Source organism: Mustela nigripes, chromosome 10 (genome assembly GCF_022355385.1).
Source record: "Mustela nigripes isolate SB6536 chromosome 10, MUSNIG.SB6536, whole genome shotgun sequence".
In the NCBI taxonomy this organism is placed as follows: domain Eukaryota; kingdom Metazoa; phylum Chordata; class Mammalia; order Carnivora; family Mustelidae; genus Mustela; species Mustela nigripes.
Window position 1 is genome coordinate 41,044,038 of NC_081566.1, and position 27,773 is coordinate 41,071,810.

The 27,773-nt window shown below is 53.6% G+C and overlaps 1 protein-coding gene across 2 annotated transcripts; it reads left to right on the forward strand.

Annotated features, from left to right (window-relative positions):
• Positions 1 to 12,959: 12,959 nt before the first annotated feature.
• On the forward strand, positions 12,960 to 26,333 carry PRELP (proline and arginine rich end leucine rich repeat protein). Of its 2 annotated transcripts, none has more exons than XM_059413148.1 (3): positions 12,960 to 13,127; positions 20,495 to 21,474; positions 23,708 to 26,333. In XM_059413148.1, the coding sequence occupies exons 2-3, from the start codon at positions 20,511 to 20,513 to the stop codon at positions 23,881 to 23,883; spliced, it is 1,140 nt and encodes a 379-aa protein (XP_059269131.1). In that variant the 5' UTR covers positions 12,960 to 13,127; positions 20,495 to 20,510; the 3' UTR covers positions 23,884 to 26,333. The 2 variants fall into 2 exon arrangements, with proteins under 2 accessions (XP_059269131.1, XP_059269130.1); XM_059413147.1 differs by having other exon boundaries at positions 12,961 to 13,137.
• The last annotated feature ends 1,440 nt before the right edge of the window (positions 26,334 to 27,773 follow it).

Here is a 27,773-nt window from a genome sequence, read left to right on the forward strand (position 1 = left end):
ATGCCTCTTGAAGAAGGCAGCCTTGTCTTATAAGAAGAGAAAGGCCTAGAATGCCTTATCCCTCTTCTTTTATGGGCAGAGCTTGAAAGAAGGGAGGGTAGGTGAAGAGACATAAAAGTGAAGACAGTGGGGCATTCTGGGACATGGTTGGCAAGACCTAGAGAGCAGGGTGGGTCTTCTCATGTTTCCTCAGGTGCCAAGAGGGGCATGAAGGCCCCTGAGGCAGAGCCTTCCGAGTAGTAGGAAGCCTGTCAACCCACTCTTCCTGGGTCTAGCAAGAGCCTGGGGCAGAGTTGTCCTTCCCGACCTGTCTGTCCCCATCAGCTTGGTTCCCCAGCAACTTTTGTGGAATCCTGGGACCCCCTCCCATGAGATGATAATGAAATAGAGGACACAGATCTACTACAGCTGCCTGGTGGCTTCTCACAAGTTATTTAATCTGAGTCTCATTTTCTTTTCTTTTCAAAGATTTTATTTATTTATTTATTTATTATTATTTATATTTATTATATATTATATTATATATTATTTATTTATTATATATTTATTAGTGTGAATGAGAGAAAGAGAAGAAGAGAGAGGGGGAGCACAACCAGTGGGAGTCACAGGCAGAGGGAGAAGCAGACGCCCCCTTGAGCAGGGAACCCAACACGGGACTCGATCCCAGGACCACAGGACCACAACGTGAGCCAAAGGCCTATGCTTAACCGACTGAGCCACCTAAGCGCCCCTGAGTCTCAGTTTTCTTTTATTGAAAATGGGGATAAAAATTAAACTGAGGTGATATAATAAGGTTCTTAACATAGCACCTGGCACCTAGCAGCCATTTAATGCATGGAAATTATGATTATTATGATGAATGAGACAAGACTAATACAAGGCAAACAAATGAGAGACTAATTTAGGACAGGATATAATTAAAGATATTTTTAGGTGGTAGAGACCAGACAGCCTTCAGCTTGGAAGCAAGTGGGGGCAAGAAATAGTAGCTAATTGTAAAAATTGTAAAAAATTGCAGTTAATTCCTCATACACTACATAAATGTGGTAGGCACCTCCTGTGTACTCTTCCCTGGCCCTTTGAAGCACTACCTATGACCTGGCCACTTATGATGTTATGCTATTGTGTCTATTTTCTTTTTTGTCAGCTCTGTGGATAGATGACTGACAAAAATTGTATGGACGTTGCTTTTACACTGTGATCTTTTTATTTTTTTATTTTATTTTATTAAAGACTTTATTTATTTATTTGACAGAGATCACAAGTGGACAGAGAAGCAGGCAGAGAGACAGGGGGAAGCAGGCTCCCTGCTGAGCGGAGAGCCCGATGCGGGGCTTGATCCCGGGACCCTGAGATCACGACCTGCACGGAAGCCAGAGACTTAATCCACTGAGTCACCCAGGCGTCCCAACACTGTGATCTTTTTAAAGGTGTTTTATTTTCTGTTTCTCGCATTAGACGAGCTCTCCAGGAGGGCAGAGACCATGTCTCTTTGACCTCTTCAGAGCATCACACAGCACCAGCCTCAAAGTAGGCACCCAAGAAACATCCGTGAACAAGAACAAGAAATATCCGTGAACAGCGCCAAGCCTGTGCAGGGTGCTGGGGACACCGTGAGCCTCACAGAGCTGTGATCTGAAGGGGACCCCAAGTGACTTCAGTTCAGTAATTGTTCTGAAGACAGTCTCAAGAGGTGAGCAGAAGGTATGAGGTAAGGAGCCTCGAGTGAAGAGAGAAGGACAGGCCCAAGGAGGCAGGTGGCAGCAGGGGCGGGCCCAGGAGCCCTGACGGGGAGGCAGAGGGGCACCGGAAGATGCGTTTAGGACAGCCGGATGGCAGGATGGGGGGCCTAAGAAAGGGCCCAGCACTGGGCTTAGAAAGCAGAGTCGGGGGGCGCCTGGGTGGCTCAGTGGGTTAAAGCCTCTGCCTTCGGCTCAGGTCATGATCTCAGGGTCCTGGGATCCAGCCCTGCTTCGGGCTCTCTGCTCAGCAAGGAGCCTGCCTCCCCACCTCTCTCTCTGCCTGCTTCTCTGCCTACTTGTGATCTCTGTCTGTCAAATAAATAAATAAAATCTTTAAAAAAAAAAAAAAGAAGAAGAAGAAGAAGAAGAAAGCGAAATGGGGTCAGGAGGAAGGCTGAAAAGTGGCCCCTGTGCCCCCCTGCGGTGGTGGATGGGGAGGAGGGTGCTTGGATGGGGAGGGGATCCGGAGCAGGGTCCCAGGCCGGGGGCGGGGGTGCGGGGGAGCAGGCAGTGGGCGCCCCCTGCACCCCCCACCCACTGAGCTGAAGCCGGCAGTCCTGGCGGGCCTGCAGGGTGCGGAGGCTGTTGGGCCCGATGGGAGGGGAAGAGAGCGAGGCTGGAGAGCAGCGGCCCATGACTTAATCCTGTGGCAATGTGGCTGCTAATGAATTTCATATCCCCTCCCGAGCCTGGGGCTGCAGGAGGAAGCAGAAGGCAGGAAAGAGGGGGAAGCTAGGATCGAGCAGCCACCCCCGCCCCTGCCCTGGCCCAGGAGGAGGGGAGGCAGCAGAAGGACAGGTGAAGGGGGCCAAGTGGGGCTGAGAAGGCAGGGGAAGGTAGAGGAGGAAGGCCACCAAGGAGGAACCGAGTGTGACAGCCTCACACCCCCGGGGTCACCCACATCACACCCGCCCTGGCCCCCAGAAGCCAGGCTCCCATCAGTGGCCTTCCTCCTTGTCCCCAGGCCCCCGCACACCCCCACCTCCAGGAACAGACAGGAGTGTGGCTGCCTGCCGAGAGCTACTGGCTTCTGGAGGGTCACAGATGAGTAATGCTAAAGATACAACAGTCCAGTGACAACACCAGTTACCTAGCACCCATCTCCAAGGAGCCCAGAGCTCCCTCAAGTCCAAGTTCTGCTGAAGGCGGCAGGGGGCTTCCCTTTTCTCCAGTAGGGTCCTACATACAAGAGAGGAGCCTGAATTCCAGCATGAGAGGCGAGGTGGAAGGAAGGAAGAACTTCCAAACAAGATCATTTCAGTCTGCGGAACACCGGGGGAAGGAAGCATGGTGGGGTGACAGCCTTCATGTCGGGGGGTCTCTGGGGAAAGCAGAGCCACCAGGATCCCACCCCACTTTGCCAACCCCAAAGCCTCTCACTGAGCCCTGGCTGATGGAGCAGACGGACGGGGCTGCCAACCACCTTCCAAAACATGTTTTGCCTTTTTGCCTTCATTCTGTGGCTTGGCTCGACGGGGCTTGAAAATTCCCCACACCTGAAGTGGGCCAAGATGGGCCGCTCCATTGCTAGCATCACTGTTTCCAGCCTGAAAGCACTACACTGTCCTCAGAACCGCCTTCTGGGATGTGACAACAGGCCTGGGGCCCTTAGATTAACGGGGTGGGGGGAGCTTCCAGGGCCACAGAGGGGGAAGGGGTGTCAGGAGGCCATAACTTGGAGCCTCGTGGTCTTGCTGCACAGTCCACAGTCCCTTCCCCAGAGTGCCGCCCAAGACGGGGCGTCCGGGATGGCTGAGGGCAGGCTGGGATGGCCACATTAGCTCACTGCAGGGGCTGCCTCTGTGCCCAGCAAATTACTTCCCTACTCGCAGCCTTTAGGCCGGAGCTCCCTTGGCTAAATCCTCTGTCCCTGGATGCCAAGGCCAGCATAAACACCAAGAAGGAAACACAGTGTCTCTTGGCAAAGACGCTTCATAACAATGCTCTGGATCTTTCCTTAATACTGTTTCATGAGCTGCAGCCATAAAAAATTATTCATCTTTTACCCTGTATCCTTGGGGTCAGACAGTCATTGTGGGTCTGTGTCCCGATTGTCCTGTCTGTGTAGGTACTGCCCATTGTAGTCTGTGAGTCCGCTCTTACAGAGGAAGGAAGCACGTTTCCTGGCTCATTCCACGGAGTTCAGTGAATGGGCCCCGAGCCCCCAGCCATGCTCACAGGGCACTGAGTAGGGAGAGTGGGGATGAAGCCGAGCATGACTGCTCTTTCCCACACCATCAACTGGGAGAAACCCTTGTCATGCTGCTTTTGGGAAATGCCAGTCTGATGGGGGAGACACGGCGTCTGACTGGGGACATGTTCAACCTGATAGTCGAAGGGCAGAGCAACAGCTTATGAAGAGGGGAAGTAGGAGACCCAAGTACCAAGCACAGGCGAGTGAGTATGAGCAGGAGGTGGGCTGAGTGTAGGAGCAGGGGGGCTCCAGGGAGCTGCTGGAGAAGGGGTGTTTGCACACAATCCGGATGGGGGCGCCGCTCTCTGCAGAGCCAAGCCTGGGGAGAGGGCAGGCCAGGCAGCTACCGGAGGACATGCTCTGCCTCCTTCTTCCTGCTTCAGTCTGCTACTGCCCTGTGTCACCAGCCCCAGGAGGTGACGAAGCCCCAGGCAGTGGGCAGGATTAAATCCACACATTGCTTGAGACATCCCACAGGAGCACTTCTGACACAGCGGCCCGGGGCCTCCGAAGCAGGAAACTGGGGACTAAGAACATTCTGGCTTCCATCTTTGTCTCTGGTTGGGTTCTTTCCCTTTGCAAGGGTTGGAGTCAAGAGGCTCATACACTCAGAAGGGAGCCGGAGGTGGGCAGCCCGAGCCCCGTCGTCTGGCTCTGAGCAAGACCGGGGCTCTGCACCACAGGTGGAGGGAGGGGGCCCACTCGGCCAAGAGGGAGATGAGCACTAGTCCTCGAGCTGCAGGCCAACCATTCAGACCTTGCAAAACAGAAGAAAGGAGGCCGAGGCCTGTGAGGTAATAGGAGGGCTGGACAAGCATCTGTGTCACCTGCTAGAAGAGATGATGGCTGTTATTTTACTAAAAGCCACGGACCAGGCCTCCAGAGACCAGGGCTCCAACCTAGCTTGACACCAGGAATGGCCTGGGTAGACACTAAGTCATATCATGTTTTGGGACTCCTGGGTGTCCGTCTCAGTGGGTTCAGCCTCTGCGGTCGGCTCAGGTCATGATCTCAGGGTCCTGGGATCGAGCCCCTCATCAGGCTCTCTGCTCAGCAAGAGGGCCAGCTTCCCCCCATCGCTGCCTACCTACTTGTGATCTCTTTCTCTGTCAAATAAATAAATAAATAATCTTTAAAAAAAAAGTCATATGTTTTATTGACTAATATCCCTCCTCCGCATGCACGTGCACGTGCACACACACACACACACTGTGGATCACCATTCATTCTCTGAACACTAGCAGTCTGGTATAGACAGCATGGACCTTGGAGCCAGACTGCCTGGGTTCAAATCCTGGCTTCAACGTTTAGGGACTGGATAACACTTGGTAAAATGGTATAGACAGTGATGATAGTAATATCTGCCCCGGGGGCTCTTATGACACCAACTGACTCCAAGTGCCCACACGGCGCAGAGTAAGCTCTGGGCACATGTTAGCTATTCTGATCATCACTGATGCGCCGGCTCCTTGCCAGCATCTGGTCTTCTGCCTTGGAGACCCTCAGTCACACAGGGTGGGGAGAAGGGAAATGAGCAGTCACTGACAGCGAGTGCGGGGACACAGTGGTGGCCCAGGAAAGCACAAGCAGGAGCACTCTGCCCAGGGGAATCAGGGAGAATGTCATACAGAAGGTAATAGAAGGTAATAGAAGATTTAGGCCTTGCGCGGTAGATAGGAGCTCCCCAAATGGAGACTAAGGGAAGAAGGTCACGTGAACCCAGGCTGGACAAAGGCCTAGAGACCTGAAAACCAGGGAAACCTAATCCCACAAGTCTGGTTCCCGGGTTCTGGAAGAGCCATGGAAGGACATGAGAATGGCGGGGAAGTGGGGTCCGACTGTGGGAACCGCAGACGTCACGCTAAAACATTTGATTCCGTTCCTCAAATAGCTGAGAAACACTGCCGAATCCAACGCAAGGGAATTTCATGGTCAGGTGTGTGTCTTGGGAAAGAAACACACTCCGTGGGTCCTGGAAAAGAGATCAGAAAGTGAGTGGGCTGCAGAAACACGCCTGTGGGAGCGTTCTGGGACAACTTGAGAACACAAAGGATGACAGACTCTTCTGGTCCTTCCAGGCTTGCTGGGACTGGGGTGCCTACCCAACTGTGTATCAGAACCCTTCCAGGTCCAGGGCTCTGAGGAGGAATCCGGTTGGGCACAGGCCCCCGGGGAGCTGGGGACCAGGCAAAGAGGAAAAGAGGGGAGGGCAGGGACGTGGTGCAGGTCCTGAGATGACCACACACCAGAGGACAGCCGCAGCATGTGGACATAGTGGCCATCCCTCCCTTCGGTTGAAGAGGAGAGCCCTGGCAGCAGACCATTCTAGAAGACAGAACACCTCGGGGAAGGGGTTGCTGTCTGGACAGAAGGAGCTGTGAGCAAACATGTGTAGATACAAAATATCTTGGGGTATTCTGGGTGCTGTGAGACTGCCTCCGAGGTTGAGCAATGGGGCTGGGGAAGTACACAGCAGTCGCAGCCGGGAGCTTGGGCTGCATTCTGTGCGCTGTAGTCGTCAGCCAAGGGTGTGGGCCCGAATCACTCGTGGTGACAGCTGTGAAGGATCCAGATCAGACTGAATCTGTATCTCAGAGGCTGAGGCCTCTCGCCACTTCTCAGAACTCTCAGATGACTCTGACATGCACTATAGGGTAAGAACCATCATGGGGACAGGTAGCCACCGAGGGGAAACCTGGGCAGATCAGTGCCTTAGCAAGAGCCTGGGAGAGTGAAGAGCAGCAGGAGGGGCATGGCAGGGAAGCCCGGAAGGCATCTCCAACAATGGTTCAGGCCGTGGCAGGAAAGGGGCAGTGGGCACAAAAGCCATTAAGGCAATAGACCTGACGGGCTTCGGGGAGCCCGTACGGAGGGTAAGGAAGACAGACATGGAGACTAACTCTCTTGTAGAAATGAGAAACTGAGTCCCGGGTCAGTGTTCTCAACAGTTTCTCGCATGAGGATTTCTTTAAACCCGCATGAATTGAAAATAGCTGATACCCAGCTGCGTGGACCTAGAGATGATCTGAAACTATTTGCATTTTATGCATCATGAGGACACAGAGGTACACAAACAAGAGCGTGGGAGGCAGAGCAACCTGGGTTCACATCCTGCCTCCACCACTACTAGACGTAAGACCTTGAGCTCAGTAGTCGTCTGTGCCTTGGGGTCCTGCCCGTGACGTGGGCATTACAGCAGCACCTGCTGCGGGGAGTTGAACAGGGAACGGAGTTGTACTCGCAGAAAAATGCTTGGCATCTGTGAGCCTCAATGAGTTTTAGCTCTCGCTGTCTCCACTGCGAGAGCTAAACTCCAGTTTAAAGGTGATGCCAGGTGCCCTTGCGGGAGTTAAGGACACCCAAGGCCATAGGTGGTGGCTGCCCTGCTCCTGCCCTCCTAGACCTTGCGACATGGGGCGTGACTGACTGCACACGTCCACAGACTGGTTTTTGTCACCTGGCTGCAGCATGTGTGCCCTCTGTGAGACGGCCTCACTGCCTGGCCCTCTTTTGCGCGGAGCAGGGTGGCACTGCTGGCTTTTCAGATGATACCGGGGACCCGGAAATTAGAACCAGGTGTTGTGACTTGTGAAAAGTGATTTTCACGACATAGAATTAAGTTCGACCGGAGTGCCTGGAAGGGATGATGGCGGAGCAGCCGAGGCCTCCCAGAACCTGGGAGAGGACCCCTTGGAAGGCAAAAGGCCATCACCACTCCTTTGAGCCTGGCTTCTCCGGCCCCTGAGGAGTGTCGGAAGCAGTGCGGACCGTGCACCCCAGGCCAGGGGGGTCGGCTTATACCTGATGACAGTACGGTAGGACGGCTCGGCCGGCCCACGAGTTGACAAGCCATAGGCAGGATCATGTACGGTGAGGAGAAAGGGATTTCAGATCCTTCTGTCCCAGTACATTTACCGCGTGGCCAACAGATACTCCATTCCTTCCTCGCCTGTCTTTGCCGCTCCTTCCCTTGGGTTGGAACCTGCGGACCAGCTCTGTGCGCCCTGCCTCAGGGGACACAGACATGGAGACAGCCTCCAAGTCCCATTGGCTTCATGTTCCACAAGACTCAGCCCTTGGGGGTGCCTGAGGATACATAAGTGTCTTGGCTAGAAGTAAGGGGGACAAGGAAGCTTCTGCCACTCAGAGAAGAAATGGCCCCTGCTTGGGGCCAGGTCGAGGGAGAATGTGGGGCTCTGTGGAAACTGAGGCCCGGGTAGAGAGTCAGGCAGTCAGCGTATCTCCAGGAGGAAATGACAGCTCTGCAGGTTTCTGTCCTCCGCACACAGTCTTAGAAAGGGACAGAAGCCCCACCCCCACCCCCACCCCGGGGCCTCCTGGGATGAAGGGCAGCGTGGCCAGCAGCATCCTGGGGGGATATTAACTAGGAACCTTGTGGCCACCCCCACCCTGACATCCTCCTATCCGGGCCCTGGAGCCCCATTAACTCCCCCGAGCTGCTGTCCAATCCCAGGGGGAGGGATACCAAGGAGGACTGAGAGGAAGTTTTCCACCACAAATGAGCGCTGAGATTCGGAAATTAAGTGAAATGGTAGGAGAAAGTAGGAGAAAGCTCGATTATCGAATAACTGAACTACTGAGCTGGTGGCCTGCAGGAGATCCCGGTCACCTACAGCTGAGAAAACGGAGGCTCAGAGAGGACAAGCCAGAAGCTCAAGGTCTCCCAGTTCACACAGAGAGGAGGCAGAATCAGAACCAGACCCAGACTCGGCACCGCCTACCTTAAAAATGGGACAGGAGGGGGTACCTGGGTGGCTCAGTGGGTTAAAGCCTCTGCCTTCAGCTCAGATCATGATCTTAGGGTCCTGGGATCGAGCCCCGCATCCGGCTCTCTGCTCAGCAGGGAACCTGCTTCCCCCCCTCACTGTCTGACTCTGCCTCCTTGTGGTCTCTGTCTGTCAAATAAATAAATAAAATCTTAAAAAAGAAAAAGGGACAGGAGGACCAGATGCCCATCAAGAAGGACTGGCCAAATAAATATGGAGCAGAGAGAGAGAGAGACTTATATACCAGGATGGAGTGATTGTCGACATAAGCCACTAAGTAAAAATAAAAGAGCGCAGTTGCTCGTACGAATCACTGGTGTGTGCAGTAAATAAATCTAGCAAGACACAAGGAACTGCTATGCTGATTGTCTTCTGGAGGAAGCTGGGGGAGGAGGAGACAGCCAGGGGAAGTAGACTGTACAACCTTCTGTATCTTCTGGATTTTGAATTAAGACACTGTATTACCTGTTCATATTCAAAAACCACATTTTTTATAAAGCGAGTGACAGAGAATCTCCTTGTTCAACCCTCTTAAATGTGATGAAACAGACTCCCACTGAGCGTCCAGGCCGTGCCAAGCCCCTGGTGGGGGCTGTGGGTTATGCCACGATGAGCAGGACGCTACCTCCAACCACCAGGGCTCACTCACCCCAGGTGATCCCGGCCCCCCAGGCTTGGGGTGGGGGGATAAGCGACCAATGGACTCCCACAGCTTCTCACTGTTCCGCACTTGCCAGGATCCCCGGCCACCTTATGCTGTGAGCCTCAGTGGGTGAGGGGCGAGGGTCCCTCCCAGGGCCCCCCTCTGTGTGCCTGATGACCGCGGGGCAGTCTGAGTCAAAACAACTCCAGGCCACACTGCTCCTTCCTGGTAGAGGCTGGGGTGGGGCGGTGGGGAGGTGAGGAGTCTGAGCTGCCTCCCTTCTGTATTTTGATGGAAAGGATGGGACACAGTCATACCCTTTCTTCTTGGGCTGCGAGTTTCACTGCTTGTAACAAAACGGCCATTGCCGTCGTCGGGGTCAAATAAGCAGAGAGCTGTGAGCTCTCAGATAGTTTCAACCTGGGAGGGAGGGTGAGTGGGTCCAGAGTCTCTGTAAACATAGGTCCAGTCCGCCACACTGGAGCGTGGCCTCCCTCCCCTGCCTCTCTCCCCGAATTGGCCCCACATCTCCCACCGTGGGCCCCCCAACCCCATCAAGCTGCCCCAGCCCCCTCCTAGGAGCCACCAGCAGCAGCAGCCAACATATCCTGACTTTTCACCACCGTTGTTGTCCTCATGGGAAGAGATCAATGCCTCCCTTGGGGTAAAGCTTTGCCAGGTGGGGTCTCCAAGACTTAAAGAGAGGAAGCTCTTTCTGGAAGAGTCTCAGGTCAGCGTCTGGCTCTATGAAACCAGTGAACCACAAAATGTTTTCCCATCTGATGTTTCCAATGACCCTTGAGTTATCCTGCATGTGCCCTGGACAGGACATGGGTAATTATCTTAGATCCGCTCACCAACCAGCTAGAGTAGCAGAACTGAGATGTGAGCCCAGGGTCCGGACCCCGCATCTCAGGCTCTCTTCACACTCGGGCTGGAGGAGAAATCCGGGGTCACCTAGCACAAACTCACATTTTCAGATGAGGAACCGAGGCCAGAGAGGGAGAGAGGCATCTGCAAGGTCACACAGAGTGTGGAAGGCAAGGACGCAGCCCCCTGTCTCCCACTCTAGAGGCGGTTTTGTCCTCTACCGAGCAGATGAGAAAGGCAGCTTGACTGGGAGAACCTGCCACCTTCCCCTTACAGCATCTCCAATTTGCCCCAACTCACTTCGTTTCTCAGTTGCTGACCCTGGACCAGGGCTTATGACCTCAAACATCTCCCGGAACAGGCAGGGAAGTAATTAAGGGACTCTACGATAAGACAGCACCAAAGGATGGTGATTGTCTTCAACTGGGAAGTGCTTTCTCTGCCTAAAAGCTTCAAATCCCACTTCTGAAAATATCAATGCTTTGGGGTGACCGGTGGCTCAGTCTGTTGACTGTCAGACGCTTGGTCATGATCTCAGGGTCATGGGATCTCTGGGTCATGGGATCAAGCCCTGCTTGGGATTCCTTCCCCCTCCTTCTCCCTCCCCTCTGCACCTCCCCCAGCTCACGTTCTCTCTCTAGAATAAATACATAAATCTTTGAAAAAAATCAATGCTTAAAAATATTCTAGTGGGTTTTGTGGAGTAGGAGGTATGGATGGACCAAGATGGGCCATGAGTTGGTGATTGTGGAAGCGTGCTGTTGGATATATTGGGTTATTTATACTATTCTGTAATATGTACTGTGTATTGAAACTATTGTGTAATATGTAAATGCATATGTGTTTTCAATTTGCCATAATTAAAAGGGTTTTTTTGTTGTTGTTAATGAGCTATCAAAATACATGTTGGGTTCTCAAGCCATTCTAGATCCACAGGCCACCAATTAGCAAACCCTACTCTGGAGATTCCAGAATATTCCCTTGGTCATCTGTGTGCTTCATTTAGATTCTCTCTGCAGAGCCTGGGACAAGGCAGGGGAGGGAGGAAGAAAGGGAGAAACACTGACTTGACAGGGCTTGGAGATGGTCATCATCAAGGAGCACAGACTCTGGGATGGAACCCCATGGAAATGGAAGCAAGTCACACACACACACACACACACACACACATACACACACCCCTGCTCTATCTCCACCCTTTTCTCCCCCACTCACCCTCTCTGCGCCTCATGTATCTTGCTTATCTTTAACTCCCTTACCACCTGGCATCCTAAGGAAACCAAGCAAGTCTAGGGGTCTACAGGAGGAGACATATCCCATCTGGATGAAAACTGAAATTCAGAGGTGGCCTGACACATCCAGGGCTAATGTGGGTCTAGAATTGTGCTGCCTTCCAGCAAGACCTTCCCAGCAGAGTGTGGAAGGCATGAGCTTTAGGGGGAAGGGGATAAGGAGAGAAGTGGGTTTTTTTTTTTTTTTTTCTTTCTCCATTACTTAGGCTGATTCCCAGGCACATCCCAAACATCTTCCTGGTTTCTAAAGCTCCCCCCCCCCACCACCACCATTTATGATATCATCGAACCCTCCCAACCCTGGGAGGCAGGTGTCTTCCCCACCATGGAGATGAGGACACAGAGCCTCCACATGATCCGGGGACCTGCCCAAAACAGCACAGCTTGTAAGTGGCAGAGCCCGGGGCCATGGACCTTAATGTCAGGGTTCCTTCCTCTACCCCAGATTGGAGGCGGGTGGAGGCAGCTCCCTGTCACTGGACTCCATGGCTCTATCTGGGATGACAAAAAAAGTAAACACTGAGTTTTCTAAGTAGTTGCCTGGGGCAGCAGGAAGTCTTGCTGGGCACTACTTATCTGCAAATGTGTTGTGGCTTTTTAATTAAGGGAGATTGTGGGAGAGTGATGGTCTTGCTTGAAATGGTCTTCTGGGATGATGTGGAGAGGGGGTGTTTGGATTTCCTCATGTACTGTGTGAGGACCATACAGCCCTGGATCTCCCCTGAGCGTGAGATTATGGAGAAATTGAAAGATGACACTGATATTGTTCACGTGAGCTAGGGATAGAGACTTCAGGTCTTACATCATATCTTCATTCTGTCTGCCTGTGCTGTGTGACCCCCAGGCCAGACTCGTCCCTCTCTGGTCCTCAGAGCATCCCTCCGGAAGCCAAATCAATGCCATCTGCCTGGCAGTTCACTGTCCAGCAAGACCCCACCCCCTTGGAACCCTCCCAGAGGAGGTAAGAAGGGCTGGGTGGTCACTGTTCAGAGGAAATAACTCACACGCCTCCCTGGTTTGGGAATGTAGCACCAGGGAGGTGATAGGCATCAGAAGCCCGGCAATGGTGAGGAGGAGGAATGGCACAGGCTGGGGCCGGACCCAGTTACGCAGCTCTGGCCTGTACAGAGCTTGCTTTTCATGCCTTCTTCCTCTGTTAATTTGGCTTGTTTTCCAAACATGGGTCCAACCATCTCCCCCCAGAAGCAACAGCGGCAGAAGGAAATGTTATTAAAAACGAGTCCGTTAGTGGGCATGGTGTGTGGATGGAGTCTCTGGGAGTTTTGGCTGCCAAATAAAGACTTTATTGTTGTCATTCCTCCTTTCCCAAGCTCCCTGCCTCCCTCCCTCCCCCCCCTCCTCCCTTCCCTCCTCCTTCTCCTCCCTCCCTACAATCTGCCTGTCCCTCCCCCTAACCTAACCTCCCCACCCCACTAGGATCTGGTAGAAGAAAAGTCAGGCAAACACAAGCACGCAGGCACCACTGGGAGATCAGAACTTCTGGCTGGCTCTCTGCTGCCACAGCTCCACCGAAAGGGTTGGGGAGGAAGAGGGGGAGCCCTGCCGGGGGACTAAGCCCACAACTGAGAGGAGAGGCAGGTGCGTGCAGGTAAGCCCAGTGGGGAGATGGGGGGAAGACCCCTTCCTCCAGCAGGTTTCCTCCTATCGATCTATCTGTCCCACTGACCTTGCTGATCCGGTCTCTGCTGATCTCTCTACCTCCCTTCCTTCCTTCCTTCCCTCCTCCCACCACCTCGTCTCCTCTTGATGTAGGAAAGACGCCTTTCAGATGAGCTCCAATAAGGCTTCCACATTTCTTCTGAGCCCTCCTCCTCTGCCTTCTCTCCCTCACTCTGCCCATGTATTTGCTCCATGCACAAGTTCAACGTTCTTGGTTCAGAGGTTTGCCGCAGCACAGGGAGCTAAGCGGAGCACAGTATTCCTACACAGCAGGTGTTTCTATGGAAACCTGACTCTAGAACCCATTTCTTCGCACCTTTCGTGTATCGTCACACACTGCCAACCAGGGCGCACACACGTCACATGGAGGCTGCGTTTTCACTGCACACGCACACATACGTACACACACACACGCAGTAGAAAGATGTCCTGTCCGTTCACCTCCACACTCGGCATCCCACATGCTGAGCCGGAGCACGGAGACCAGCTGCCTGTAGACACACACACACACACACACACACTCCATCTTGTCTTTCACACTCTCACATGCTTCCCCAGCTGGAAGAGCAAAGAGAAAGTGCGCTTTCCCACTGAGATGGCAGAGCCAAAAGAAAATCCTGTGTCCTAAGCTGAGGCCGAGAGGGAGGAGGTGAACCAGAGCAGGAACTGGAAGGGGGTTTTTCAATCTTTAGAACTTAATTGGGTAGGAGGGAGAAAAAGTGCCTTTCCAACCCGCACAGTCTTCCCAGTAGCTCTGCCTTCCCCTCTCTGGTCCAAACCACTTGGCTTTTGGAAAGAAAGGGAAGAAAGCAACCCAGCTTCCAAGACTTGGAGGTCCGAATTCCCAGCTCTGGGGGTAGCTCGTTTGGTTTTTTTTTCTGCAGGCAGCCAGAAAAGGCTTCGCTTTAAAGCTATTTCAAAATCATCAGGCAAGGAGCCTGTGGCAGAGGGCAAGAAGACAGTAATTCCTTAGTCAGGGAGGGGAAAGCTAAAGTGGGTCATTGAATGGGGCTCCTTTCCAGGTAGCCCCTCCCTCCCCGCAACTTATTCAAGTCTGCCATAGCAGCGAGAGTGTGTCCCGGGGCAGGTCGATGGGCAGATCAGGGTCGCCAAATATGTTCGATCTTCAAAATCACTTGGGGCAAGGTGGGGGGCCCGAGAGCTTACTAAAAATATAGATGTCTGGACCCGTCACTCCAGACCTTTCAGATGGAGCCCAGGAATCTCCTGTTTAATGCTTGAGGGGTTCCTGACGGTCAGTCAGGGTTTGAGAACCTGAGTCAGGGGCCCAGGACTCAGGGCAGTGTTAGCTGGGCAGAAGAGCTTTGTGGTGTCCTGGACAAGAGCCGTCTGGTAGAGGACCTCCAGAGTGTTCCACATGGGCCACCGTCTTCTGGGGCATGGGAACAAGCTCCTGGAGGAATAGGGGCGATCTGCTGTGGGCTCTCCCCTCCTTCCCTGAAAGCACCGGCAACCACATCCTACGGAACATCCCAGAAAGTTCCCCCAAGATAGCTCCAAAGAGCTTGTTTCCTCTCACTTGCTAATGCACCTGCCCTGGGCACTGGACTGGGCCTTTTCCCCATCCCTCCTAGATCTCCTCTCCCCCTGCCCCACAGCTGTCTCTCCTGATGTGCTCAGAGCCAGGACAGGCTCTGCACTCCTCCTCCCCCTCCCCGGTGGGCATCCCCATTTCCTGGGCAGGTGAGGGAAGACTATCAAGGCTGGAAGGGGCAAAAAAGCCAGGTGCAGAAGGTTGGGAGGGGAAGTCAGAGATCACAGGGGGCCCCAGAGCCAGCTAAGGAGGTGGGACTGAGCCTTCCCTGGCCAGCATCCCCACAACTGCCACAGAAAGGCTTCAGGTGGGGTTAGTGAATTGAAAAGACAAAGTGAGCCTCCCTCCACCCCAGGCGACTGGGGGCCTCTGTGGCCTCTCCAGATAGTTGGTTCTAAGACCCATGTGTGGCATCACAGGCCCCAAAGGGAGGACACTGCTCTGTGTGGAAGAGCTGGGGGAGATCCAGGAGCTAGCACCCACCCGTCTCTGCCTTTGGGTGGAGGGCAGGGCTGCCCTCTCGCTAAGCCAGAGGAAAAGAGACACAGTTACTTTGAAAATACGCCCACAGCAGCTTAATGTTCACTGAGCACTCACTTTAAACACATTTGCTCATTTAATCCTCAGAACAATCTGACAGGAAGCTGTTAATACGCCCACTTTACAGACGGGACAATGGAGCTCAGCAGAGGGAGGTTTGCGCCAGCGGATCCAGCAACAGGAGACTTGCGGGGTTGGGACCCAGCTCTATGAGTGCTCAAGGCATCAGACAGATTCTTCAAGGCTTTCTTCAGGGATGGGGGATGCTGGGGATAGAGGCAGGACGAAGGGTACAGTGAGGCACCAGGCTGTCAGAGGACAGCCCTCTCTCCCCCTGCTCCGTTCCTCGTCCCTCAGAAGGGAAGACGTGCTCTTCTGGACTAGTGGCCTCAGGCCAAAAAACCTTCATTCTGTTTACACTTTGCCTTGTGGTAGACGCTGAGGAGACAGATGGTCTCTGCATAATAGTGTTATATTTATTTTTAGTATTTCTTGATCTGTGGTTCATTTTAAAGTCGCTTATCACACTTGATTCTGACAACAACTGGGTGAGGAATATAGGGATAGGAAAATGTGTTATCCCCATTTTACAGGTAAGGAAACTGAGGCTGAAGACAGGGTCACGTAATTAGGTAGCGGAAGACAGGCCAAGAACCCTTCCCCCAGGTCTGGTATCCCCACTGTCCCAGTCAGCTCACCCTTACACTGACTCACCCCCCAGGAAAGGGACGGCTGCATCAGTAGTGTTGAAGTCATCATCGCCTCCATATCAGACCGCTCGTTCCCTGAGGACCACATGAGCCCTACTTGGAGGGGCTCAGGCAGCCTGGAGGGGAAGGCGGCTTGTCTCAACTCCTCTGCTAGCAAATGACCACCTGATTCTCCTGGCTTCCAGCCTCCTTCTGGGCTTCTGGAAGAGATAAAGGGAGCCGGACAGCTTTCAGAAGTCTGGGTGTAGAACAGAAGGGACAAAGAAAGAGGGTCACCCCAGTGTCCATGACTGTGGCTCTGGGGCCAGGGACAGCCCCCTTCTCCACAGAGGGGTGACTGGCTGAGACATGGAGGCTTAGGGATGACCAACTAAGCAGGAAATCTGGCAAGAATAAGACTGCCAGTGAGTATAGCTGACCCTTGGAAAAGCACAGGGGTTGGGGTGCCAAACCGCACAACACAGTCGAAAATCTGCATGTAACTGTTGATTCCCCCCCAAACTGATAGCCTACCAGTGACGAGAAGGTTAACAGTGGATTAACACATATTTCGTATGCTAACACTGCATTCTTAAAATGAGGTAAGCTAGAGAAAAGAAATGTGATGTGAAAAGTCATAAGGAAGAGAAAACACGTTTATAGGACTGTACATGCAAGTACTAAAAAATCTGCGTGTGAGTGGACCCACGATGTTCAGACCCGTGTCGTTGAAGGGTCAACTGGAGTGTGGAGTAATCCTCCTTCAACCCACTGGGGAGACACACGCAACCTTCCTCCCAGCCCAGCCCCAATCCCAGACTCTCCAAGTAAAACCAATCACCCTTAAATTTGCCCGTACTGATGTGACAAACCCACGTGAATTTCAGCCCAGCCCTGCCCGGAGCCTCAGTGTTGCGCTAGTCCTGGGCGTCCGAGCCTCAAATGAATGAACTCATGAGCCAGGCAGGGATGAGGGCCAGTTCACTTTAAAAGTCAGTCTCGCTCAAGAACCGGCTCTTTTATAAATAAATAGGTGAAGAGAGGAACCCCCTGCCCCTGGTGGAGATTTTCTGCTTTACAGCATATGCGAGTGATCTCATTTTGTCCTCGCACAAATGATGAGACAGGGGAGGAGGGTCAGAGCCAGGATGCAAGCCCAGATCTCCAGTACTTGGAACTGAAATTCCAGCTGAGAACTCTCGCAGGGAATGTTACCAAGCGAGAGAGTGGGTGTTAGCTTGGGCTTTGCCCCCGTGAAGCAGCAGCTCTCTTGAGCCAGTGCTGGGGCACGGAACTGCGGGCGCTGGGGCATGGGAGCCCAACCACGGAGCGGGGAGCACCACCTGGCGAGAAAGTTGGGGCTGGGGAGGTGTGCCTACAAGAGAGCACGGAATTTAGAAATCGTGCCCACTCCTGACCCACCCCAAGGGTGTTTATGATTGGACGGAAGGCTCTGGAAGGCAGAAGAAGAAGTATGACTTCGGGCTTCGGAGTCCAGGGGCCTCTACCCTGTCACACAGATTCTGCTTTCGGGGACTTGGAACCTCGCTGAGGACCCCGGGGAGCAAGGGCTGCGGTCAGGACCTCCGCCTCTGGACACTCGGGCTACAGCAGGAAGAGGCGTTGCCCATTGTAAAAAGCCTTAGAAATGAACTCTGTTTTCTCAAGAAAGAAGCATGGAGACACACACACACACACACAGAGACACACACAGACACACACACACACACACACACACACACACACACACAGTAGAGAGTGGTTGAGCCCTGGGGCTTAGAAGGGGAGCTGAGCAGAGGCAGTGTTTCTCCATGGGACTGGCACAGAGAACTTTTCCTCCGAACCCTCCTCCTGGCTCTGAGAGGAGCTTGGCCAGCCTCAGAGGTTTGGAATGTAGAAAGGTCACACAGCGGGTTGGGGGTTGAGGCCTGGGAGTGAGGGGAAGATAAGAGAAGTTCCAAAAGGGTCTGACGCAGGAGCTCAGGATGGGGAAGACTTATGCTCACTGTGGATGGAAGGAGCACTCTCCCTCCTGACCATGAGCCCCTCGGGGACATCCATGAGCAGTCCCAGAGCCCCACAGAGGGGCCTTTGCTGGACGCTCTGGACAAGTTTTACTTGCTTAACTCAAGGTCTGATACCTGGTAGATGTTGCTGGTGACAAAGGCAGGGAAAGGAAATGGGGAAGCCCGCAGCCAGGTCTGGGGAGCCTCCCTGAAGCAGCACTTCCCATCCCGAGAAACCTCTGGCTTATCTCCGGCTCCCAGGTAATCAGAAAATAAAAAAAAAAAAAAACCCACTGGAACAAATAGGGCCATAAACATTGGGGCTTTTTAAAAATGTTTGCATTCCGCATACTAATCTTTAACCACCCCTTTAAAGGGCATATGACTGTGCTATCTTCAAGAAAATTATAGGACTTACGACATATTAATTCATAGTTCACCAATCCTAAGTGGTGAGCTTGAGTTTACAATGGTTGTCTGTTCTTTTCAGGCCTGTGGGACTGTTGGATCCTCAGCTGGAGGTAAAGCCAAGGATCTAACCGCATGGTTCTTCTTCGTGACAGGAGGCCAGGGAAATGACCCTCGTGGACCCCCTTGGAGAGGCCCGCTTGGGGAGGGACCCCCTAAATGGGAGATGGAGAAGGAACAGAGGCCACAGGGCAATCTCTTCCCCGCTCCTTCCCTCTCTCCTGTCCCTCCCTCCCATTCTCAGAGTACTGTGTAAGGACTCACACACATACACACAGTGAACATGTGAACATGAACTTGGTTATGTGTGTGGTGCGGGGAGGTGTGTCTGTCTGTGTGTGTGTGCGCATGACAGAGAGCGAGCAGGGTAGGCACGAAGGGTGTCTGTTAAAAGGGGCAGGGAGACACCCTCTACCCCCTGGGGTTGTGCTCTGCCCTCTCTCACCTTCAGTGCCTCCTGAGCCCCTGGCCCAGGACTATGCCGCTGGTGAGCGGTTTCTAGCATCTTCCTTTGAGCAAAGCCAGCAAGAAGCATCCAAGGGAGGCCTGGAAGCTCATGTGGGCTCAGAGGAAATCCAGTGAGAGGCCTGGCCCAGGGGCAAAATCCCAAGGTCCAGATGCAGCTGGGGACACAAGGTGGAGGCCCACCCTAGGTCAGAGAGCCTATATCCCGGCCCCCCCACCAGGACTCCAGAAGGGGAGGGGCAGACACCACCTCCTGAGACTGGTAGCAAGGTGGGCCAGGGGAAGCAGTGTGGGAACAGAGACGACTGAAGGCCCCAGTGGGGGAGAGCGGACAGGATGGCCAGGGGAGGTAGCTAGGGGACCGGCCAGTCAGTGGGCAGCCCTGGTCCTCTCGCTGTTCTTCAAGCTTGATTCAACACAACCCACGTGATCCCCTCTGAAGGCTCATCAGAGCCCCTGGGGAGCACAGCCCCAAAATAGCCCTTGATGACCTATTCCGCTATGTCACAGGGGCCAGCAGGAAATTCTTCATATCCAGTCTCAACACCAGCAGCTCCAGTGGATGTGGGGGCGGCGAGACCGAGTCAGAAGAAATGAAAGTGATTTCCCCACAGCTTTTGATCCTTGCCCTGTTTATTTTCACAGGAGCCTCCACATCTGGGGAGAAATTCTTGGTGTGCCTCTGGCTGGCAAAGAGTAGCGCTCCCTGAGCCCGGAGTGGGTGGGTGGGGGGAGCAAGCAGGGGCGGACCCAAGACGGGAGCGTGTCTACAGCATTTTCCGTTCTTTCCAGGACCTCCGCAAGCCCTGCTCTGGAAGTCAGGAGACCCCCCTGCCCAGGTTTTTGTCCCGGGTTTGCTGTTCAATAGATTCCTCGCCTGGGCAAGCCACTTCCTCCCTCCAGGACCCCCCATTTCTGTAAATCACAGAATCTGGGCTTGAAGGGTGGATTTCAAATCATTTTTAACAACACGGCACTTCTTTCAAATACATGCTTTGGCCAAACCTCTCTACACAGCAGATTTAAAAATACAGAGTGCTAAGGTTGGCACAGGGGCGAGCTGGGGATGTCCCAGGGCCGCCCACTCGGTCTCCCTCCCTCGGGGGACTCCACAGAACTGGGGGCACAGTCTGAAAACAACTGAATTGTGGGATCTCTAAGGACCCTTCCAGATGGACCGCTTAGGACCCTATGGCTCATGTCTCCTAACATCCCTCTTCTAGGAACAGGATGATTTTCTCACGCTGTAAGTGGGGAGACCAAGCACTTGAGAGGCTAAGGGTCTTCTCCAGCAAGTCCCAGAGCTCCTGAGTCACAGCTGATGTGTGCCTTCTGCCAGGATGGCTCACCCTCACCAGAGCAGGCTAGGTCTTTGGCTGGGGGTCCCGACCCTCAAGTCCATGTTATTTTCTTACTTGCTGGGTACAGGCCGACAAGAGATGCTTTGACAGGTCTCTCCCACGGCCCCCCTGGAGCCCATCCTGGCCAACTCTTGTGCCAAGACAGGGCCTCTAACTCCAGAGGTCCAGCAGGCTAGTAACTTCCTGTGTCTCCTCCCTGCAGGTGTGTCACCTGGACCATGAGGTCATCCCTCTACTGGCTCCTCCCACTTCTCCTCATCTTGGCCTCAGTGGCCCAAGGCCAGCTGACAAGGCGACCAAGACCCAGGCCCAGGCCCAGACCCAAACTCAGGCCCACACCCAGCCTTCCTCCGCCCCATGAGCCATCGGAGCCTACAGACCTGCCCCCTCCTCTCCCACCAGGACCCCCCTCTATCTTCCCTGACTGCCCCCGGGAATGCTACTGCCCCCCGGATTTCCCGTCCGCCCTCTACTGTGACAGCCGCAACCTCCGGAAGGTCCCTGTCATCCCCCCACGCATCCATTACCTCTACCTGCAGAACAACTTCATAACGGAGCTCCCCGTGGAGTCCTTCCAGAATGCCACCGGCCTGAGGTGGATCAACCTGGATAACAACCGGATTCGCAAGATAGACCAGAAGGTTCTGGAGAAACTGCCCAGTCTGATATTCCTCTACATGGAGAAGAACCAGCTCGAAGAGGTGCCCTCGGCCCTGCCCCGGCACCTGGAGCAGTTGAGGCTCAGCCAGAACCAGATCTCCAGAATCCCGCCTGGCGTCTTCAGCAAGCTGGACAGCCTGCTGCTCCTGGATCTCCAGCACAACAAGCTAAGCGATGGTGTCTTCAAGCCCGACACCTTCCAGGGCCTCAAGAACCTCATGCAGCTCAACCTGGCCCACAATATCCTGAGGAAGATGCCCCCCAAGGTGCCCACGGCCATTCACCAGCTCTACCTGGACAGCAACAGGATCGAGACCATCCCGAACGGCTACTTCAAGGGTTTCCCCAACCTTGCCTTCATTCGCCTGAACTACAACAGGCTGTCAGACCGGGGGCTCCCCAAGAACTCCTTCAACATCTCCAACCTGCTTGTGCTCCACCTGTCCCACAATAAGATCAGCAGTGTGCCCGCCATCAACAACAAGCTGGAGCACCTGTACCTCAACAACAACAGCATAGAGAGTGAGTGGGGGCGGGGCGGGGCCACAGCCACAGCCATGGCCACAGCCACGGCCTCAGCCAGGGAAGTGGAGGCTTATTGCCTCAATCCCTTCTAGGAGCTTAGAGTGAGGGGGAGGGGGCGGGTAGAGCAAAAACGCACCCAGTGTGGAACTGGACTTCAAATCTTGACCTTGCTACTTACTGTCTGTGTGACCTTGAGCAGATATTTCCCCTCTCTCGGAAGTTTTCTCACCTGTAAAATGAGAATGGGAAAAATACCTTCGGTCACAAAGTTGATATGAAGATTTAATAGGTTAATATGGACCAAGTACCCAGAATACCATGTTTGGAGGGTAACAGCTCTTCCTCCCCATCCTTTCTCACTAGTCCCAGCTTCTCTGCCCTCCAGATCTACCGGTAAGGTAGACATGGAACATGGTCTGGAACATTCTCGTGAAAGCAAAACAGTGACATGTTCTGAATCTCACTTCTCTGAAATGTCCTGGGCCTGTCCCCTGCACAAGCTGGCAGCTGGGAGAAGAAGCGTGAGGCTAGGTTTTGAAGAATCTTAAAAAGATGTGCACAGCAAGGCAGATATATACTCGGGGTAGGCAGCTGGTAAAGATGTGGCAGCCAGAAGAGCAAGCCAGTGTGCTGGTGCTTTCTGAATTTAGCTGGAAGGCGGGACTACTTAATCACATAAGATAGCACATTTCAGGCAGAATTTGCCCAAGCTAAATCTGTATAGGGTCCTGGGCTAGGAGAAAAAATTGCAGCCCGGAGGCAGAGGCTGGAAGTCCCAGCTTTTCTTCGATCAACAATGTCAGCTCTGAGCAGAGTATCGACAGAACGCTTTAAAAGCAAGAGAGAATATTATCTGGTCCTTGAACTAAACCAGGCTCCATCCACACCAGGAATGTAGCAGCAGTAGGGTTGAAGGGGATAGGGGAAAGGGCAGCACCCCTAAGAGAACATCAGGAATCCTTCATTTCCAAGCCAAAGAATGAGAGGGAGATTGTTGAATTTCTAGAATCTTGAAACAAATGAATAGGTTCATTCACTCATCTGGGGTAATTATGGGAAGTAGGGGAGGGCTTTTTTTAAAGCTTGCAAAAAACAAATTCAGGAAAAGGGGAAACTGTTTAATTTTATCCTGCAGGTCGTGAACTGATGGAATGCATTACCCCAAAAGCTAGATAGGCCGAAAATCCAGGCAGAATGGCCAGCAGTCTCTCTTGGGGTGTGGAAGGGCAGGCTGCTAGGGGACATCCAGCCCTTGGATGCCAAAGTCAGAAAAATCACACTCCCTCCACCTGTCTCCTCTGTGCCCAACCTATCTCCAGTGTCACCAACGGACAGAGAGGGTGGAGCCCAGCCCTAGGTCAGCGTGATAACCATGTTCTCAGCAATGACTTCATGCTGCCTCTTGCCCTGTCCTTGACAGTCTGCACAATACCTTTGCCAACATCCTCTCATCTGGACGGACGGGCAGGTACCACTCTCACCACTTCACAGATCTGGGAACTGAGTTGGGTGGTAGGTCATAGTCCAAAGTCACAGTGGTCATGCGAAAAAAAATCCACTGATTTTTTGCTACTCCAATGATGAAGAGAAGAAGAAGGAGACCAAGTAGAAGAAGAGCATCACTAACAACAACGCTGACCCTACAGATGATGAAAGAAGCAAGATTTAGGGGGAAGAAGAAACTCATCCAGAAGATGACAAACCTGCCCTCACCTCACCAGAGGTGGAGGAGACAATGGAATCTTGTTTTCCATTTGAAAGCCTACCACACAGCTGACCTGTCCGGCTTATCTCCCTAGGATATCTCTCTGTGCTAGTTACTACTCCCGATTCTGCTGTGACCTTCGCTGCCTCTACAACTTCCTTCAAATCGGGAGGTCACTCTAGTGGAACCCCATCCCCCACATCTCCACCCACTGGGGTCCCAACCATCTCTGAAAGTCCAGCTCCCTGCTGACTTCCTCCATGACTCTACCAAGTGAATTTCCAACAACAATGGTTGATTGGTTCTGACTTAATTGGTTCTAAAGTAAAGTGAGCCTGGGGGTGGGTAGGGTTGGCTCATCCTTGGTCACACATTCTCAAGGCCGGCCAACTTCCAGAGAAGAGCACTCCAGTTCTTATCCTCAGCGGCCCACCCCCTTCTCCCTCCTCATTTTTGTCTCCAGCCTTGTCTGTCCCTATGGCCCCCACCCATGTGCCGGCTGACTTCTCCCTTCTTTCTCCACAGAGATCAATGGGACCCAGATTTGCCCCAACAATCTAGTTGCCTTCCATGACTTCTCCTCGGATCTGGAGAACGTGCCACACCTCCGCTACCTGCGGCTGGACGGGAACCATCTGAAGCCACCTATCCCACTGGACCTCATGATGTGCTTCCGTCTGCTGCAGTCCGTGGTCATTTAGGCCTTACTCTGCCCCCTGGATCGCCTCTGACTGCACTTGAAGGCTGGTGGCCCGGGTGCCTGTGCTCACCGTTCGCGTCCTCTACTCACCTTTCTTACTCCCAGCTTTGCCTTTCTTCTCCCACCTCCCCGAGGCAGGGACTAGCCACGTGCTCTGCTGCTCCTGAGGCTTTTAGAGCAAGACTTCTAAGGGCTTGATTGGGTTCACCCAGCTCAAGGACACCCACTGCACATCCTCACTTCTGGCCCCAGCAGCACAGAGCTGTGCCCAAAGACAACCGCTTCTCTCCCTCCTCCTCTACCCTCACACTCCCGGCTAAGTCGGGACCATGGGCTAACATCTGGAACTTGGTCCCGGCCGAAGGAAGCAGAAGGTGGTCAGAACAGCCCAGAGGTGAGGTTTGGAAAGTCCTGCTGGAGACTCCAACATCATGGGCAGCTCTGGCCCCGACAGACCCCTTAGCCATGGATCCCGCCTTCCAGAAATGCTGCTCTGCCGCCCTGTTCGCTGGCACCAGACGTTGTGCTGGCTCTTTACCAGCCCGTGTTCTCCAGCAAGGAAGTGCAAGGGAAGGGCTGAAGGAGGGTGGAGGGTCAGGGTTCCCACAAGGGCCTGCCTCTGGCAGTTTCTTCACAGGACCAGCTCGGGCCCTTCTCAGCACACGCCCTCCTGGCTGGGCCTCTATCTCAAGAGTAAGAGCAGGGAGCCAAGGAGAAGAATAGTTCCAGGAACTTGGAATCAGCTAGTGGGAGAGGGGTGGGAGTCCGAGCCCCGGGGTGGGGCCCCTGTGGGTACAGATGGGTCCCGCAGCCCCCTTGCCCTTGTGATGCCCTGGGCCCCTCGGTGTCCATAGGGTCGGGTGCCACCAGCCCCACCCCACCATCTGTTCTCAATCAGCGCGATGGCCCAATCCGGTCCAAAGCCCGGAAGCAGTTCATGAGAAAGTATTCTGGGAAGGGCGGAACCCCGGGAATCTCCCAGAAGCCTGTTCCACAAGCACAGATGGACTTCCCCACGCTAAGGCAGGCACATCAGTGACACCTGGTGGCTGGTGCAGCTCCCAGCTGGCTCCTGTCTTCCTCACCTCTCTTTGGGCTGGTTTTACAAGGTCAAGGAGCTGGCCTCAGGTTCCAACTTGAAGAGCCATGGGCCGTGCGCACGGTCGCTCCTCTGGGATGTAAAGGATGCAAAGTGACAGAGGCCTTGAGGCCAGGGGCTGATGTCCACCACGAGTGAGCACAAGTGGGAACCTTCAGGAACCCAGGTGAGGATGTGGTTTGTTCCTGTTTGCTGTCTGACCTTGCGGGTCCCTTCTGCCCACAGCCCTCATGTCTGGAAGCTAAGGGGGTAGATAAGATGCCCCGCCCAGGTCTCTCCAACATTCCCGGTCTAGTCCGAGGCTCCACTCTTTAAACCGTGCTCTGATTATCTCTTATCCCTGCCTCTCGCAGTAATTTATTCCCTATATGGACTGTCCCTCCCCCTGGAAAATCCCCTCCCCTCTGCCTGGGCCAGGTGAGCGGCTTGGCTGGCCTCCAAGCAGAGCCTGGGCCCCACAGGGTTCACTCACCTCCCCCCTCTCCTTCGTTCTTCTAGTAGACGCTGCCCTTCTTCAGCTCTCTAGTGTGTATGGCAGCGGGGGGTGGGGGAAGGGGGTGGATGTTCTAGAAACAAGGAGGACACATGCCCAGCCTCATTAGGCTGAGAAAAGTTCCAGAAATTTTTAGCAAATTGGATTAAGCTAGGTCCCTAACTTCAAGAAATTCCCATTATAGTCCATCTTACCTTTCTCTTTAGCTCATTTACAGAATACAGGGCCCACTTCCTCTTAGCCTCCCTCTCGCATTCTCCCATATAACTGCCCCGTCTTTCCTAGCTGCCTCTGGTTTCTCCAAGGCTCCTGCTTAAAGTCAATATATTATCGTGGCTGTAAGCAACCCGGTGCTAAGGCCTGGATAAGCCCCGCTTCTGCACGGTCTTCACCCCTCACAACATCTGCCCCTCGGAGGAGGCCCTCAGGGGAGCTTGGTGCCTGTGGTCCCTCTGGGGACAGGGGACATTTCGGCTCGTGCAAACCTAAACTTTTGTTTCGCAGCAAAACCATCCCCATCATCTCATCAACCCCATGTAGATGAAGTCTCTTTCCTCCATGGCTCCCTGCAGCTGTAAGCTAGAAGGGATTTGAGTGAAATTGCCTTTAAGCGATACCCCCCCTCACCCCAACACACACACACAATGTGCTGACCTCCCGCGGATTTCAGGAAGCCCCTCCTCCATACACAAATTCATTCTTCCAGTGCCACCAACACCTACGTACACAGGTGTGTGAGTAGATGCGTGGGTTACTCTACATATATCTGTTCCTTCTTCAAAACCATGATAACCTTGTGAAACAACTTTTACACTCCAACATGCTTCACAGCAGAGGAAATAAAGGAATATGAAAAATCTCCTCCTTGAACTTGACGGCGTGAACAAGTCAAGACTACCTTGAAGCGCTCTCACCTTCTCCTACCCCCACCCCGCCCACATCCCACCTCTCACCTGGTTCCAAGAGATAGGTGGAGAAAGGATCCCATTCTTAAGAAACCCTCTTAAGAAAACAATTCCAAAGCCTTCTCTTGGCAAATTTCCCCCAAACTCACAACCGACATGAAAAATTGTCCCGAAAGTCAGATCAGAAATCCGATAGCTGCATTTGAAGCCCAGAGGCTCAGATTCCTTCAAACCACAGAAAGCAAATTGTTGAGGGTCTCCCAAATGCTCAGTCTGGGGCCAGGTACTGAAAGACACAGAACAGTCACGGTTCCCCACCAAGGGCCACTGACAGGCTAGTGGTGCAGCTGCAGGTAAGGAAGACAGACCAGGGGCAGAGCTGTACAGGGGCGAAGAACAAAGATTCTCCAGGCTGCACAGAAGGGCGTGAACTGGGTGCCCGGAAGTCTGTCTTTAGACAGAAGGTGGATTCCAGAAGTGGGCTTGGGGGCTTCCCTGCACACATAACCCTCCCCGCCGCGCCCCCCACCATTTTCTTTAGAACGAAAACTGTCAGATGCTCCCTGCCCCGTCCACTCTGCCTCCTTAACACTTGCTTTAGTTCAACTCAGTAGGTTTCAGTGGACCTCGACTGTGTGCGAGGTTCCCAGCTAAGAATTCAAGGGCAGTTAATACCCAGTCCGTGCCTGTGAGGAATTCTTAGCATGGGAAAGGGGAAAGCCCATGGAATGATCCCACGTCCTACGTGTTTGGGGTGATGCAGGGCCCAAGGAGCACGGCAGAGAGGGCTTCTACACCCGTGGAGGGACGCCAGAATCGCTCCCATCATTTGAGCTGGGTCTTCAGGGATGAATCAGATTTTGCCTGGTGAGGAAGAGGTGGGGGGAGCACGAAACCAGGAGGGGAAACAGCACGATCCAAAAGGTAGGAAGGCATGGAGAAGCGCCTGAGGAAGGGAGAGGAATGTGTTCAGGTCACAGAGTTATGTGGTTACAGGCCCTCAGCAGGGACTATATCTCTGTTGTTCAAAAAGCAGGAGGGTTCCTGAAATTTCCACACCCGCCCATGAAAAGGGCAGCAGCAGGGTCAGCTGGCCAGACTCCTGTCCCCACAGCCTGCCACCTCCTTTCCATCAGCACGCCTTGTGCTTCTCCTAATGAGCCCCGGGATCAGCAGGGCCCCCGACCCTCCGGCCCCCTTGTGCCCGCTGGCAGGAAGCTGAGCTGCACGCCACCACAGCCCGAGGGTTAGTGTGTTCTCACACAGGTCACACACACCTGCCACCGACAGTCCTGAACTCCACGGGAATGAGAGAGTGTGACGGGTGAGCTTGGAAAGGAAAAGCACGAGTAGAATCTGGGAGAGGGTCCCAGATGAGACTACTGCATCGGAAG

Excerpts from the sequence above, each read along its gene's own strand:
- PRELP (XM_059413148.1), top strand. The coding sequence starts at position 20,511 with ATGAGGTCATCCCTCTACTGGCTCCTCCCACTTCTCCTCATCTTGGCC. Across the intron at positions 21,475-23,707 it reads CAACAACAACAGCATAGAGA|AGATCAATGGGACCCAGATT; the intron begins GTGAGTGGGGGC and ends CTTTCTCCACAG.